Source organism: Leiobunum rupestre, chromosome 1 (assembly GCF_980474605.1).
Source record: "Leiobunum rupestre chromosome 1, qqLeiRupe1.1.hap1, whole genome shotgun sequence".
NCBI classification, from domain to species: domain Eukaryota; kingdom Metazoa; phylum Arthropoda; class Arachnida; order Opiliones; family Sclerosomatidae; genus Leiobunum; species Leiobunum rupestre.
This window is the reverse complement of record NC_143384.1, coordinates 62,465,004-62,479,931: the sequence shown is the minus strand read 5'-3', so window position 1 is coordinate 62,479,931 and position 14,928 is coordinate 62,465,004. Positions and strand designations below refer to the sequence as shown.

The 14,928-nt window shown below is 47.3% G+C and overlaps 1 protein-coding gene across 1 annotated transcript; it reads right to left on the bottom strand.

Moving 5' to 3' along the window:
* Positions 1-13,642: 13,642 nt before the first annotated feature.
* On the bottom strand, positions 13,643-14,632 carry LOC149964379 (uncharacterized protein F54H12.2-like). Its single transcript, XM_090167067.1, has one exon. The coding sequence runs from the start codon at positions 14,630-14,632 to the stop codon at positions 13,643-13,645; it is 990 nt and encodes a 329-aa protein (XP_090023193.1).
* Between the last annotated feature and the right edge of the window lie 296 nt (positions 14,633-14,928).

The following is a 14,928-nucleotide window of genomic DNA, read 5'->3' as shown; positions in this document are numbered from 1 at the left end:
CTCTTACACGATTTGATTACGCAGTTTTAAGCCATTCTTCAACTTTAATTAAACATAAGTTACTTTAAAGATTTAAAAAAACCGCGTTAGCGTCGAGCTAAAGTCGGCCATTTAATTTTAGGCGTAACAGTTTGGCACCGATGGCGTAACTTTCGTTGCCAGCCAAACGAAAATAAACAGTTAAGTAATTATTATGTGCGAGTTTATTCTATCCACTGATAGTTAAATTTAACCAACAAGTTTGTTATCGGATTTCTATGTTAACGCCCATAGTTTATAGCGGGAAAATCCTTGTTCATGGAATTTCGGAGAATGGGTTGGCCGCTATTGCGTGAGTGTCAAAGTTGGCCGTGAATATACAAAACATCTTAACCATGGACCAAAGTTATTTTCTTCGACAGCTGTGACCATAGAAATCTTATACTCCTACCTAGAATCAGTGGCGTAGCTGATGCTCCGCAGGGCCCATGGTGCGGGGGGCCTCGAGTTTCGGGGGGGGGGGCGCTAACCATAAAAAAATTAAAAAGGGGGCCTCATAGAGATTTTTGCGGGGGGGCCTCTGAGTTCTCAGCTACGCCACTGCCTAAAATGCTCCGGTCTACGGGAGAACCTGACGCTTTAGCGGCCCCGTAAATCGCCTGAATTTACCGTGTATATATTTTCCCACCAGGGTTTCGTTACGACCAAAATTTAACGTTAGTCAGATAGGAAAAATTAACATAAAAACAATTATTTTTAAATAAATTAAAAAAACATTGAATTAAACCGAATGTAGGTTAATATTTAACTAATACTATAATATTTTTTAATGATTCTAATTTTTTAACGGTGTTTATAAATTATAAAAGAGTTAAACAGAAACCAAGAACATCGTCTAGATGCTGCCAGCAACATAGTATTATTGTTCAATACTTGAAACGCATGTAAATAAATAAATAAAACAAAAAGTGAAAAGAAGATTCACTGTAACTTCTTAAATAATATTAAGTTAAAATATATTATAAGCGCAATAAATTATAATTTTAGGTTTCAACAAGTTTTAAGCTTTCGTCTTTTTAAACCTAGAATAATATTGTATATTTAGAAAGGGCCGGTTTGTAATTTTATCTGACTGAAATTTTTTTCCATAATAAAGGTACAAACCTGAACAGAAATCATCCTCCTTGAAATGCAGGCTGAAGACCATCTATCTTTTACCTATTTAATTCCAAAGATGTACCTAAGCATCTTATATCTTCAATTATATTAGTTTTAAGATTCTTACTCTTAAAACTAATTAGATTTACAGAAAATAGATACTCCCTAAAATGCATAGGTGGCATAGTTCCGGCATAGGTCGATTTCCTACCGTAAACGTTGCTACCATAGCATTAAGTAAACCAAGGAGCGCAATCACTATTTATAAGGCATTGTGGTTTTGTATCAGGCATAGCTGTTTTTGTAGGTCGGCATTGCTTTGACACTTTAAAGCTCCCGAAAATAGGCAGTAAAAAGATATTGTTAATTAAATTATCAATATAAAATATATAAAGTTATATATATATATATATATATTTGTATATAAAGTTTTCATATTTCCTGTTTCATATACTATCTAGGAACGGTTATAAACTCGTGAATTTGCTATATATATATTATAACGTGGAATTCTGGAATTTTCTAAATTTGATGAATTATTTTTATTTTATTATTAAATAATCCAGCTACCCAGAATTCCATGGTCGCTAAACTTTCATTCTGGGCTCTGGCCGCTCAGAGGTTGTGGTTTCGGTATTTCGGACTTGTCTGGCCAGGGAGTTCCGATTCCCCGCTCGACGGTGGTTAATTTCCATACATTCTGGCGTTCACGTTTCCCGTACTCCTTTTAGCTCCCTCAAATAAAAGTTGCCAACGTTATTAAGTTTCGGAATATTTTCTATCTGACTCGTGCCAACAAAATTCGTTAGTTATGATATACTATTTTCTTTAGAAGCTGTTTGGCTTTGTATTTTTTAACACGCGCAGAGGATTTGAAGTTGATTATTTTTTAAGCGTGCATGATGTAGAGGTTTAACTTTGTTAAGCAAGGTTTTGAATTATCTCGTGTTTTGAAAGATTTGAAAAAATTCGTTTTTATAGGCTAGAGAGTTTATGAGATTATTTTAAAAAAGTCTGTATTGCTTTCGACTCCGGGATTACCATTGAAAATTAAAAAAAAGATTCGATTACGAATACACTTAATGAACGGCTACTAGCTCCTGAGAGGACTCAAATTGGCCTTGCTACAATAACAAGACCGAATCGGCTGAAGGATGAGGTGAAGAGAACTACAGACAACACCCGAATGACACCAGACACATCCAGCTCAACCCGACGCAAACTCAAAGACCATACCGTCGAAAAGAATGGATCTTCGAGAACGAATCGCCCGCGGCAAGCTTAGCGTGGCCGTATTTCGTCCCTGTGTGTGAGCTCCGAACAGGTTCGCCAACTTCGAAGCTATAACGGCTCCCACCTGGAGCTGCTACTCCATCATCCCGACTTCTCGAGTATCGTAACTACTAGGATTATAAACTATAAGTTATCTTCACGCAATTAGTATTTACCAACGTAACTCAAACCTGCAAAACCTCGTTTAACGAGTGTGCGCAGTAAGTTTTATATTTGCTTAGTACAACCCGCTTCACGGGTTAGTTTATTGTTTAAACCTTAAGTATTTTTTATTAGATTAGTTAATTATCTTGGTGCACCGTAGTTCTAGTTTTAGGTAATGTTATATTTTTAAGTGTGTTAATATTAAATGTTTTAGTTGACAACTTTTACATTCCTTTTAGTATATTTAATCCAAATCATACCCCTAGACAAAGTTTTAATTTTAACGTTGGCCCCAAAAGTGAAAGCCAGACGTGTACCCGGATTTATCTTAGGTGGTAGCGTGGGATTTCTCCTTCATGTCCAGATAAGACATACCCTAACTGGTTTTAGTATTAAATTCCATGAGGCTCACCCTTTATTCATTTTATTTCGCTACAATATATACAGGGTGTCTCAATTTGCTCGATCAGGCCATTTTTCTCAAAATGTATTTATGCTAGGATTCTGAAATTTTCAGGGTTTATTTGTTAGGTATGGAAGGCTTTGGTTACTAAATTTCAGAAAAATCGAACGATTTTGTGCCGTTTTGGAAAGTTTATTTTTTCACCGGTAGGTGTCACGCAAAATGTTTCAATAGAAAAGTTGTAGGGGATAGTTGAAAGTGTAAAAATAATTTTGGTTCGGTTGAAAAAGACCTATTTTTCACTGAGTTTGGAGGTCGGGGGAAAAACAAGTTGTACTAGCAGGCAATAGTCTTTAACGAATTGTAGGTAACATGCATTTCAGTTATAAGATTTCGAAAAATAAACAAATAATAATTAGCCCAAGTGACAAATGTTTATTAATGACTTCTACAAAATGTTTTCAAAAATGCCACCTTCTGATGCAATGCACAAATATGCATGATGTTGCATATTGCGAAATGCTCCCCGAACCATTTCTGGAGTCACCCGGCGACATGCTTCGATGATTCTTCATCGTAAATCTTCAACGCTCGTCACAGGTGTTTGGTATACGTAGTCCTTTACGAATCCCCAAAGAAAAAAGTCGAGTGGTGTTAGATCAGGGGATCTTGCAGGCCAACGAACAGGACCAGTTCTTCCGATCCATCTTCCAGGAAACTCGTCGTTTAGATATGCAACCACGTCCCGATATTGGTGAGGTGGCGCCCCATCTTGCTGGAACCAGATGCGTCTGTACTCGGCCAGAGGAATGTCGTCCAACACGTTGGATATTTCATTTTGAAGGAACTCCAAGTAGTTTTGACCGTTCAGACGATTTGGCAGGAAGAACGGGCCAATAATTCTGTCACCTAACAGACCAGAGTAGTAGTGTAGTGTATGTTCTGTCACTAGTAGAGCCAGGGGGAGGCCGGGGGAGCCAAGATGTTCTGTCACTAGGGGAGCCAGGGGGAGGGCGGGGGAGCCAGGGGGGCCAAGAGGAGGTAAATTTTCACATACCAATCCTAGGGTGTTTTTTAAATTTTACGATTACACCAGGGGGGAAGAGTACCTTTCCTAGGGTGTTTTTTTTTAAATTTACTTAGATATATTATCTGTTTATCGGTACTTAGAGGACAGAGAACTGAATTTTGCAAGTACAAGTACTTAGAGGATAGAGAATTGAACTACGTACGCATTTTCTAAGTCTATTGCTGTATGTATATATAAATAAATAAAATTGTTTATTAATAAAAATGTTTTATTTTTAAAAATCAATATACGTCATCATGTTTTCATAAACAATATTCATGATATCTCTACTGAACCCATTTTCTCTCTCGATGATGTGTTTATCAAGATGTCGATTATGCCCCCTCCGCTCCATAGTTAGTCTCCACAACCTGTCGATAACACTAAAATAATACAATATTTAAAAAAATATACATTGAACTTCAATTATTATTAGAATACACATATGTGCATTGTACGTTAGGCGGTGGGATCTCTACTTCGTCAGCTTCCCGCTGTGCATCAGCAAAATTACTGAAATCGCTGAAGTATTTTAATTATTATTTAGCCCCAAGAAAATTTTATTTATAGTTAGTACCTGGTATGTATTAAAATATCTGTTATCTCGGCAATTAATGCCAACATTAAATCGTCTACCCTATCGCCTGGTGTAATAATCATCGGTGACATTAATTCCATAATGGAATTAATTATACTATTTAATAAAAAACCATAATATTAGATACAATGAAAATACTGGGAAATTTAAGAACATACGTTACGGCATTGGCATTCATATTGTTTATCGGTAAATGATTTTGAACAGGTGGGATAGGTTGTTGAGCTCCTTCCAAAAGTGAGGGGCTTGGTGCATGCGGCACAGTCTCATCGGAACTTAACACATTCAAATAACATTTGGTTAAAAACAAAAACAAAAAAATAAAAAACAAAAAATTAAAAAAAAAAAGCCATACTTACTCATACTCATGATCAGACGGCGGATCATCATATTCGGGGTCTGACGGCGGAGCATAATCTACGTGCCGACTGAATTCTCCAGAACTTTCCGAATCTGAACGCGGTCTCTTAACCATTTTCCAAGTTGGTTATTGTTGTGGATAGAGTGATGAACTGTGTGTTTTCCATGAAAATGTGTCCGGTTTTATACCCCTAAGGGCCTTTCTATCGCGATTACACATTTTTGATTTCGCGTTGAGAGAAAGGTCATTCATGGTTTACTGTTATAAAGTCAACAGTTGAACACAAATAATACACTTAAAGCTATACGATGACTATATTTTATTTACACATATTCCGATATCTATCGCGATGAAAAATTTATACGATATCAATGTTCAATCACATATCAAGATCATCGGGATTTCCACTACGTCATCACCGTATTGATGATCAAGTACCGATAAAAAAATTACCCTTGATTATATCCCCGACTATCGTCATTTTTCAGTAAATTCTTAAAGGCGTCATTTTTAATTAATTTGATTGGATGGCACATGCCCATGATAAACGGTATAAAAACCGGGTAGCTATTTTTCAATTATCTATTATCGCTTTGAGAGATCCCAGTAATAGCCTTTACTATTCTTAGCTCGAGTTAAAATTTAATATGTTTCCTAGCGAACAGTGCTCTTCCACGTTTTCCGCGAAAAAGAATCGTCTGCGTCACGTTCATGAAAAACATGACGAGCAGAAGTTCTCATGTGACGAATGTGGAGCCGCCTTTACCCGCCATGTAAAATTAAAAGTTCATGCAAAGAAACACCAACGTCCAGCTCGTCTAGTCCAGAACCCGGCAAACAGACGAAACTTCCTGCCGCCGTTCCGAGGATTCCACCGCTTCCCGCTCCAACGTCTCCCACGCCAGCCGTTCCGTCGATTCCTGTGCCCGCCGTTCCGACGATTCCTCCGCTTCCCGCTCTGACGTCTCCCACGCCAGCCGTTCCGTCGATTCCTGTGCCCGCCGTTCCGACGATTCCACCGCTTCCCGCTCCAACGTCTCCCACACCCGCCATTCCGACGATTCCTCGGCTTCCCGCTCTGACGTCTCCCACGCTTGCCGTTCCGTCGATTCCTGTGCCCACCGTTCCGACGATTCCACCGCTTCCCGCTCCAACGTCTCCCACGCCAGCCGTTCCGTCGATTCCTGTGCCCGCCGTTCCGACGATTCCTCTGCTTCCCGCTCTGACGTCTCCCACACCCGCCATTCCGACGATTCCTCCGCTTCCCGCTCTGACGTCTCCCACACCCGCCATTCCGACGATTCCTCCGCTTCCCGCTCTGACGTCTCCCACGCTTGCCGTTCCGTCGATTCCTGTGCCCACCGTTCCGACGATTCCACCGCTTCCCGCTCCAACGTCTCCCACGCCAGCCGTTCCGTCGATTCCTGTGCCCGCCGTTCCGACGATTCCTCCGCTTCCCGCTCTGACGTCTCCCACACCCGCCATTCCGACGATTCCTGTGCCCGCCATTCCAACGATTCCTCCGCTTCCCGCTCTGACGTCTCCCACACCCGCCATTCCGACGATTCCTCCGCTTCCCGCTCTGACGTCTCCCACGCTTGCCGTTCCGTCGATTTCTGTGCCCGCCGTTCCGACGATTCCACCGCTTCCCGCTCCAACGTCTCCCACACCCGCCATTCCGACGATTCCTCCGCTTCCCGCTCTGACGTCTCCCACGCTTGCCGTTCCGTCGATTTCTGTGCCCGCCGTTCCGACGATTCCACCGCTTCCCGCTCCAACGTCTCCCACGCTTGCCGTTCCGTCGATTCCTGTGCCCACCGTTCCGACGATTCCACCGCTTCCCGCTCCAACGTCTCCCACGCTCGCCGTTCCGTCGATTTCTGTGCCCGCCATTCCGACGATTCCTCCGCTTCCCGCTCTGACGTCTCCCACGCTTGCCGTTCCGTCGATTTCTGTGCCCGCCGTTCCGACGATTCCACCGCTTCCCACTCCAACGTCTCCCACGCTTGCCGTTCCGTCGATTCCTGTGCCCACCGTTCCGACGATTCCACCGCTTCCCGCTCCAACGTCTCCCACGCCAGCCGTTCCGTCGATTCCTGTGCCCGCCGTTCCGACGATTCCTCCGCTTCCCGCTCTGACGTCTCCCACACCCGCCATTCCGACGATTCCTGTGCCCGCCGTTCCGACGATTCCTCCGCTTCCCGCTCTGACGTCTCCCACACCCGCCATTCCGACGATTCCTCCGCTTCCCGCTCTGACGTCTCCCACGCTTGCCGTTCCGTCGATTTCTGTGCCCGCCGTTCCGACGATTCCACCGCTTCCCGCTCCAACGTCTCCCACACCTGCCATTCCGACGATTCCTCCGCTTCCCGCTCTGACGTCTCCCACGCTTGCCGTTCCGTCGATTTCTGTGCCCGCCGTTCCGACGATTCCACCGCTTCCCGCTCCAACGTCTCCCACGCTTGCCGTTCCGTCGATTCCTGTGCCCACCGTTCCGACGATTCCACCGCTTCCCGCTCTGACGTCTCCCACGCTTGCCGTTCCGACGATTCCACCGCTTCCCGCTCCAACGTCTCCCACGCTTGCCGTTCCGTCGATTCCTGTGCCCACCGTTCCGACGATTCCACCGCTTCCCGCTCCAACGTCTCCCACGCTCGCCGTTCCGTCGATTTCTGTGCCCACCGTTCCGACGATTCCACCGCTTCCCGCTCCAACGTCTCCCACGCCAGCCGTTCCGTCGATTCCTGTGCCCACCGTTCCGACGATTCCACCGCTTCCCGCTCCAACGTCTCCCACGCTCGCCGTTCCGTCGATTTCTGTGCCCGCCATTCCGACGATTCCTCCGCTTCCCGCTCTGACGTCTCCCACACCCGCCATTCCGACGATTCCTCCGCTTCCCGTTCTGAGATCTCCCACGCTTGCCGTTCCGTCGATTCCTGTGCCCGCCATTCCGACGATTCCTCCGCTTCCCGCTCTGACGTCTCCCACGCTTGCCGTTCCGTCGATTTCTGTGTCCGCCGTTCCGACGATTCCACCGCTTCCCGCTCCAACGTCTCCCACGCTTGCCGTTCCGTCGATTCCTGTGCGCACCGTTCCGACGATTCCACCGCTTCCCGCTCCAACGTCTCCCACGCTCGCCGTTCCGTCGATTTCTGTGCCCGCCATTCCGACGATTCCTCCGCTTTCCGCTCTGACGTCTCCCACGCTTGCCGTTCCGACGATTCCACCGCTTCCCACTCCAACGTCTCCCACACCCGCCATTCCGACGATTCCTCCGCTTCCCGCTCTGACGTCTCCCACGCTTGCCGTTCCGTCGATTCCTGTGCCCACCGTTCCGACGATTCCACCGCTTCCCGCTCCAACGTCTCCCACGCTCGCCGTTCCGTCGATTTCTGTGCCCGCCATTCCAACGATTCCTCCGCTTCCCGCTCTGACGTCTCCCACACCCGCCATTCCGACGATTCCTCCGCTTCCCGCTCTGACGTCTCCCACGCTTGCCGTTCCGTCGATTCCTGTGCCCGCCATTCCGACGATTCCACCGCTTCCCGCTCCAACGTCTCCCACGCTTGCCGTTCCGTCGATTCCTGTGCCCACCGTTCCGACGATTCCACCGCTTCCCGCTCCAACGTCTCCCACGCTCGCCGTTCCGTCGATTTCTGTGCCCGCCATTCCGACGATTCCTCCGCTTCCCGCTCTGACGTCTCCCACGCTTGCCGTTCCGTCGATTTCTGTGCCCGCCGTTCCGACGATTCCACCGCTTCCCACTCCAACGTCTCCCACGCTTGCCGTTCCGTCGATTCCTGTGCCCACCGTTCCGACGATTCCACCGCTTCCCGCTCCAACGTCTCCCACGCCAGCCGTTCCGTCGATTCCTGTGCCCGCCGTTCCGACGATTCCTCCGCTTCCCGCTCTGACGTCTCCCACACCCGCCATTCCGACGATTCCTGTGCCCGCCGTTCCGACGATTCCTCCGCTTCCCGCTCTGACGTCTCCCACACCCGCCATTCCGACGATTCCTCCGCTTCCCGCTCTGACGTCTCCCACGCTTGCCGTTCCGTCGATTTCTGTGCCCGCCGTTCCGACGATTCCACCGCTTCCCGCTCCAACGTCTCCCACACCTGCCATTCCGACGATTCCTCCGCTTCCCGCTCTGACGTCTCCCACGCTTGCCGTTCCGTCGATTTCTGTGCCCGCCGTTCCGACGATTCCACCGCTTCCCGCTCCAACGTCTCCCACGCTTGCCGTTCCGTCGATTCCTGTGCCCACCGTTCCGACGATTCCACCGCTTCCCGCTCCAACGTCTCCCACGCCAGCCGTTCCGTCGATTCCTGTGCCCGCCGTTCCGACGATTCCTCCGCTTCCCGCTCTGACGTCTCCCACACCCGCCATTCCGACGATTCCTGTGCCCGCCGTTCCGACGATTCCTCCGCTTCCCGCTCTGACGTCTCCCACACCCGCCATTCCGACGATTCCTCCGCTTCCCGCTCTGACGTCTCCCACGCTTGCCGTTCCGTCGATTTCTGTGCCCGCCGTTCCGACGATTCCACCGCTTCCCGCTCCAACGTCTCCCACACCCGCCATTCCGTCGATTTCTGTGCCCGCCATTCCGACGATTCCTCCGCTTTCCGCTCTGACGTCTCCCACGCTTGCCGTTCCGACGATTCCACCGCTTCCCGCTCCAACGTCTCCCACGCTTGCCGTTCCGTCGATTCCTGTGCCCACCGTTCCGACGATTCCACCGCTTCCCGCTCCAACGTCTCCCACGCTCGCCGTTCCGTCGATTTCTGTGCCCACCGTTCCGACGATTCCACCGCTTCCCGCTCCAACGTCTCCCACGCCAGCCGTTCCGTCGATTCCTGTGCCCACCGTTCCGACGATTCCACCGCTTCCCGCTCCAACGTCTCCCACGCTCGCCGTTCCGTCGATTTCTGTGCCCGCCATTCCGACGATTCCTCCGCTTCCCGCTCTGACGTCTCCCACACCCGCCATTCCGACGATTCCTCCGCTTCCCGCTCTGACGTCTCCCACGCTTGCCGTTCCGTCGATTCCTGTGCCCGCCATTCCGACGATTCCTCCGCTTCCCGCTCTGACGTCTCCCACGCTTGCCGTTCCGTCGATTTCTGTGTCCGCCGTTCCGACGATTCCACCGCTTCCCGCTCCAACGTCTCCCACGCTTGCCGTTCCGTCGATTCCTGTGCGCACCGTTCCGACGATTCCACCGCTTCCCGCTCCAACGTCTCCCACGCTCGCCGTTCCGTCGATTTCTGTGCCCGCCATTCCGACGATTCCTCCGCTTTCCGCTCTGACGTCTCCCACGCTTGCCGTTCCGACGATTCCACCGCTTCCCACTCCAACGTCTCCCACACCCGCCATTCCGACGATTCCTCCGCTTCCCGCTCTGACGTCTCCCACGCTTGCCGTTCCGTCGATTCCTGTGCCCACCGTTCCGACGATTCCACCGCTTCCCGCTCCAACGTCTCCCACGCTCGCCGTTCCGTCGATTTCTGTGCCCGCCATTCCAACGATTCCTCCGCTTCCCGCTCTGACGTCTCCCACACCCGCCATTCCGACGATTCCTCCGCTTCCCGCTCTGACGTCTCCCACGCTTGCCGTTCCGTCGATTCCTGTGCCCGCCATTCCGACGATTCCTCCGCTTCCCGCTCTGACGTCTCCCACGCTTGCCGTTCCGTCGATTTCTGTGCCCGCCGTTCCGACGATTCCTCCGCTTCCCGCTCTGACGTCTCCCACGCTTGCCGTTCCGTCGATTCCTGTGCCCGCCATTCCGACGATTCCTCCGCTTCCTGCTCTGACGTCTCCCACGCTTGCCGTTCCGACGATTCCACCGCTTCCCGCTCCAACGTCTCCCACACCCGCCATTCCGACGATTCCTCCGCTTCCCGCTCCAACGTCTCCCACGCTCGCCGTTCCGTCGATTTCTGTGCCCGATATTCCGACGATTCCTCCGCTTCCCGCTCTGACGTCTCCCACGCTTGCCGTTCCGACGATTCCACCGCTCGCCGTTCCGTCGATTTCTGTGCCCGCCATTCCGACGATTCCTCCGCTTCCCGCTCTGACGTCTCCCACGCTTGCCGTTCCGTCGATTCCTGTGCCCGCCGTTCCGACGATTCCTCCGCTTCCCGCTCTGACGTCTCCCACACCCGCCGTTCCGACGATTCATGTGCCCGCCGTTCCGACGTCTCCCGCGCCCGCCGTTCCGACGATTCTTCCGCCCCCCGCTCCGACGTCTCGTCCGCCCGCCACCCCGATGCCACTTCCGGCCACCGATCCGACGCCACTTCCGGCCACCGATCCGTCGATTTTACCGTCGATATCTTTCAATCGAGTCAAGTAGCTGGTCCCTCACATCGCGTTGACTACGTTCCTATACAAAATATTCGTATACACCGTGCGAAAAGATTTCGCCCAGAACCGACAGCACCTCCCCCGAGCAAAAAACATAGATCAGACTCGAACTTCGACTTCAGAGACAGCCAATTGAACAATGATCTTTTGGATAAGATCGCTGACCAGGAGGTTATTGACTATGAAAATGACGAGAATATGGAGCAGTTCATGCAACGGTGGGAGGCGGAAAACCAAGGTGCGCTACCCGACGCAGCTGTTAATGTGCCTGAAGATCAACTAGAGGAGATATACGCCCTCGGTTATAACATCTTTGCAGCAAGTTGAAACGGATGCGGAGCATTTCATTAACCGTCATCGCTCGGCGATTGTTAACTACGTCAAAAATAAGTTTCAAACCAAGAGGGGACTGAAATGGTACCTGACCATCCGTTGCAGATATATACGACCTCTGGCCAACGAAGCAGGGATGGCAGATGTAATGCCGTATTTCCGGGGGCTAACGTACGCTACAATAAGTGCGGATGTGATTAGTGAACAAATCGACGCGAGTATTAAAAAGATTGTGCAGTCTATGTCTGAATTTGAGGATCTGGGATCAGGTTGGGTATTAGATCGCATACTTTTCCAACCCAACCTAACCTAACCCAACCTTACCCAACCCAACCTAACCTTAGTTTAGTCTACAACTATTAATACAATCGTCGCGTACCCTACGTCACCCAAAACTAATATGTAAAGAACAGCCAGAATATTTATGTTAATTTTGACTAATATATTTTTTTTAAATCTATTTTCTAGGAAAAACGATGGAGAATTTACGGAATAGGATAAATTTTGTTCTCGTTCAATCTCCGGAGAAAGCTACCAAAAAAGGCAATTCACCAGCTTTCGAACGGTTTACAATTTTCAACCAGGACCTTGTTGTAATTCACTTGAAAAAGAAAAGTTTGACGTTAGACCGCCCCATTTTCACAGGATTTGCAATACTTGAACTTTCCAAATTGCTTATGTACAGATTTCACTATGACGTTATTAGAGCCCAATACGGACATAAGGCGAAACTACTATTCACCGATACTGGTATGTAACTGCTAATTTTCAATATATATTCATTCCATCTATTTTCATTTTAAAACTTATATCTTATAATTACAGATAGCCTAACGTATGTCATAGAAACAAAGGATTTGTACAAGGACTTTGGACAACAAGCCGACAAGTACGACTTTTCAGCGTACCCCCAGGACCATCCGTTATTCAGTATGCAGAATAACAAAGTTCTGGGAAAATTCAAGGACGAGATGTCGTCAATTCCCATCAAGGAATTTTGCGGACTTCGACCAAAAATGTATTCCCTATTGTCTGCTAATAGAGAAAAAAAAACAGCAAAGGGAATCTGCAAGCGTGTCGTCAAAAAATACGTTTGACACGAAGAATACCGGGATTGTCTCCTCAATCGTAAAGTAACGATCGCGCGGATGATACGCATTCAAAGTAAAAAGCACCAGGTATATACGGTTCAACAATCTAAATTGTGCCTGAACCCTTGCGACGACAAGCGGTACATTTTAGATGATGGAGTCACCACCTTGGCGCATGGACGTGTCGATATTCCCACTTTGTCGGAAGATTAAAACCGGTTTTTTGATTTAATTACAAATGTAAAACAATAAAATTTTTATATAACTGTTTTTAACCCGCGTTCGCTCGCGAAACATTTTCATTCGTGTACCGCGGTACGCGCTGCTCGGCCCAGCCCGCCCGCCCGCGAAAGATGATTATGTGAAAATAAAATGAAATAAAAATTATTTGAAAAACTTTATTGAAAATTTCTTGTACATGAATTCTTCAATCATAGATCGTTTACATTTTTATTATTTTTAAACCTAGAAACAATATCATACATTTTAACACCCCTGCACATATTAGTAGCGAAATAAACGCAATAACCACCGCAAGTTTGACTATTATTACTCTGAAGTTGTTTAGAATTAAAAGTAACGGTTTTGCTATTTCTTTCGACAAAATCATTAAATTTAAAATAATCCGGTGGAAGTCCAAAGGAGTCTAGAAATACAGTATTGCGATTTGATGTGAAATATATTACAGTCCAGTGTTCCCCGTTCGTATTCGATAATCCAGTATTGACAATGTAAAGAGATGGGAATATCCTCACATACTTGGGTAATTTATCGGCCGCAAAAACACCGCGAAATAATCTTTCGGTGTACGGAGCTTTTCGCAAGATTTTTGTCAATTGTAAAGTGTCCATCAACTTGTGTAATCAAAGACAACAGTTCTATTTTTGTCGATTTCTACGAGGTTTTGATACTCAGCGTAGTATAGTACGGTAACCGTTTTGGGTAAATCTGTCTCAAACTTTAATTGTAATCTCACACTTCCGTTCCTGATCAAGTGAAAGTGATCTGCCGAGTGAGAGAGATCCGGGGTGAGATCATAAACAAATAGGCAACATCCTTCGGCGAATTCTTCTCGATTAATTAGATTTCCTTCATCAATATTAAATTGTCCGGTTTGAAGAAATAGATTAATGTAGGATCTCATACATAAACCGTTCCTGAAATTTGGAGTTAGCGGATTATGGGGAATACACGTACCATCTACGTATAATGCCACATGGTTTACGCCAAAGTTTTGGAAATTAAAAGGCGATTTCGAATAATCACCTAAATAGGCGCTTTGTTCTAATAATCCAATTACGACTTTCTTAGGAATTTGAGAATTAAATAAATTGTCACGTGTCGACATTTTCGATCCGACCGGAATATAATAAGTGTTGCACTCACTTCTAATAATTGGATACTTCATAGAGCCACGTTCCAACGCTTTTGCGTGTGCCAGTATAATTTCCGGAATAAGTTTAACTTTTCTGATATACAGCGAAGCTGTTTCAAATTTAACTTTATATTTAATGTCGCCTATCGAGTGAATGCTGAACTCGTTCGGGTTTTTGATAAACCGGAATCTGAGGTTGAGCAAATTCGGTAGAAAGCGCGACTGCTGACACATATCGATGTGAACTGTTCCAAACATATCAATTGTACCTTTTTTCGAAAACGACATTCTTTTCTTAAATCCTTCGTTGCTCGTCAATTGAACAAATTTCCCGGCTGTGTCTTTGTAGAAGAGAGAACTAGTTAAAAAACTCTCTTTAGCCGGCCCTCCGAACGTTAATAGAGTTTGAATCATGCTTTTGTAAGCGTAATTCTGGGCGGATGTGGTAACCGATCTCTCATTCATAATTAAATGAACCTCGCTGAATAGGCTGTGAAGGAACAGATTTACAGGACCAACGGTTTCTTTATCGTAGTCGGGATCAGCACCATCAGGTTTCACTAATTTACTTGTACGTGGAGAAGCGTCTTGGACAGATCTAAATAGGTCTCCGAGTTTCCGGGAATGTCGAAATTAATGTTCGAATTTTCGTCTGCGTTGGAAACAGGATTGAATTCCACCCATTCTCAAAGATCTAATTCCGAGTTGGTACATTTTCCGGACTGGTGATAAATTAGAGCCATTATTTGGAGAATATATCG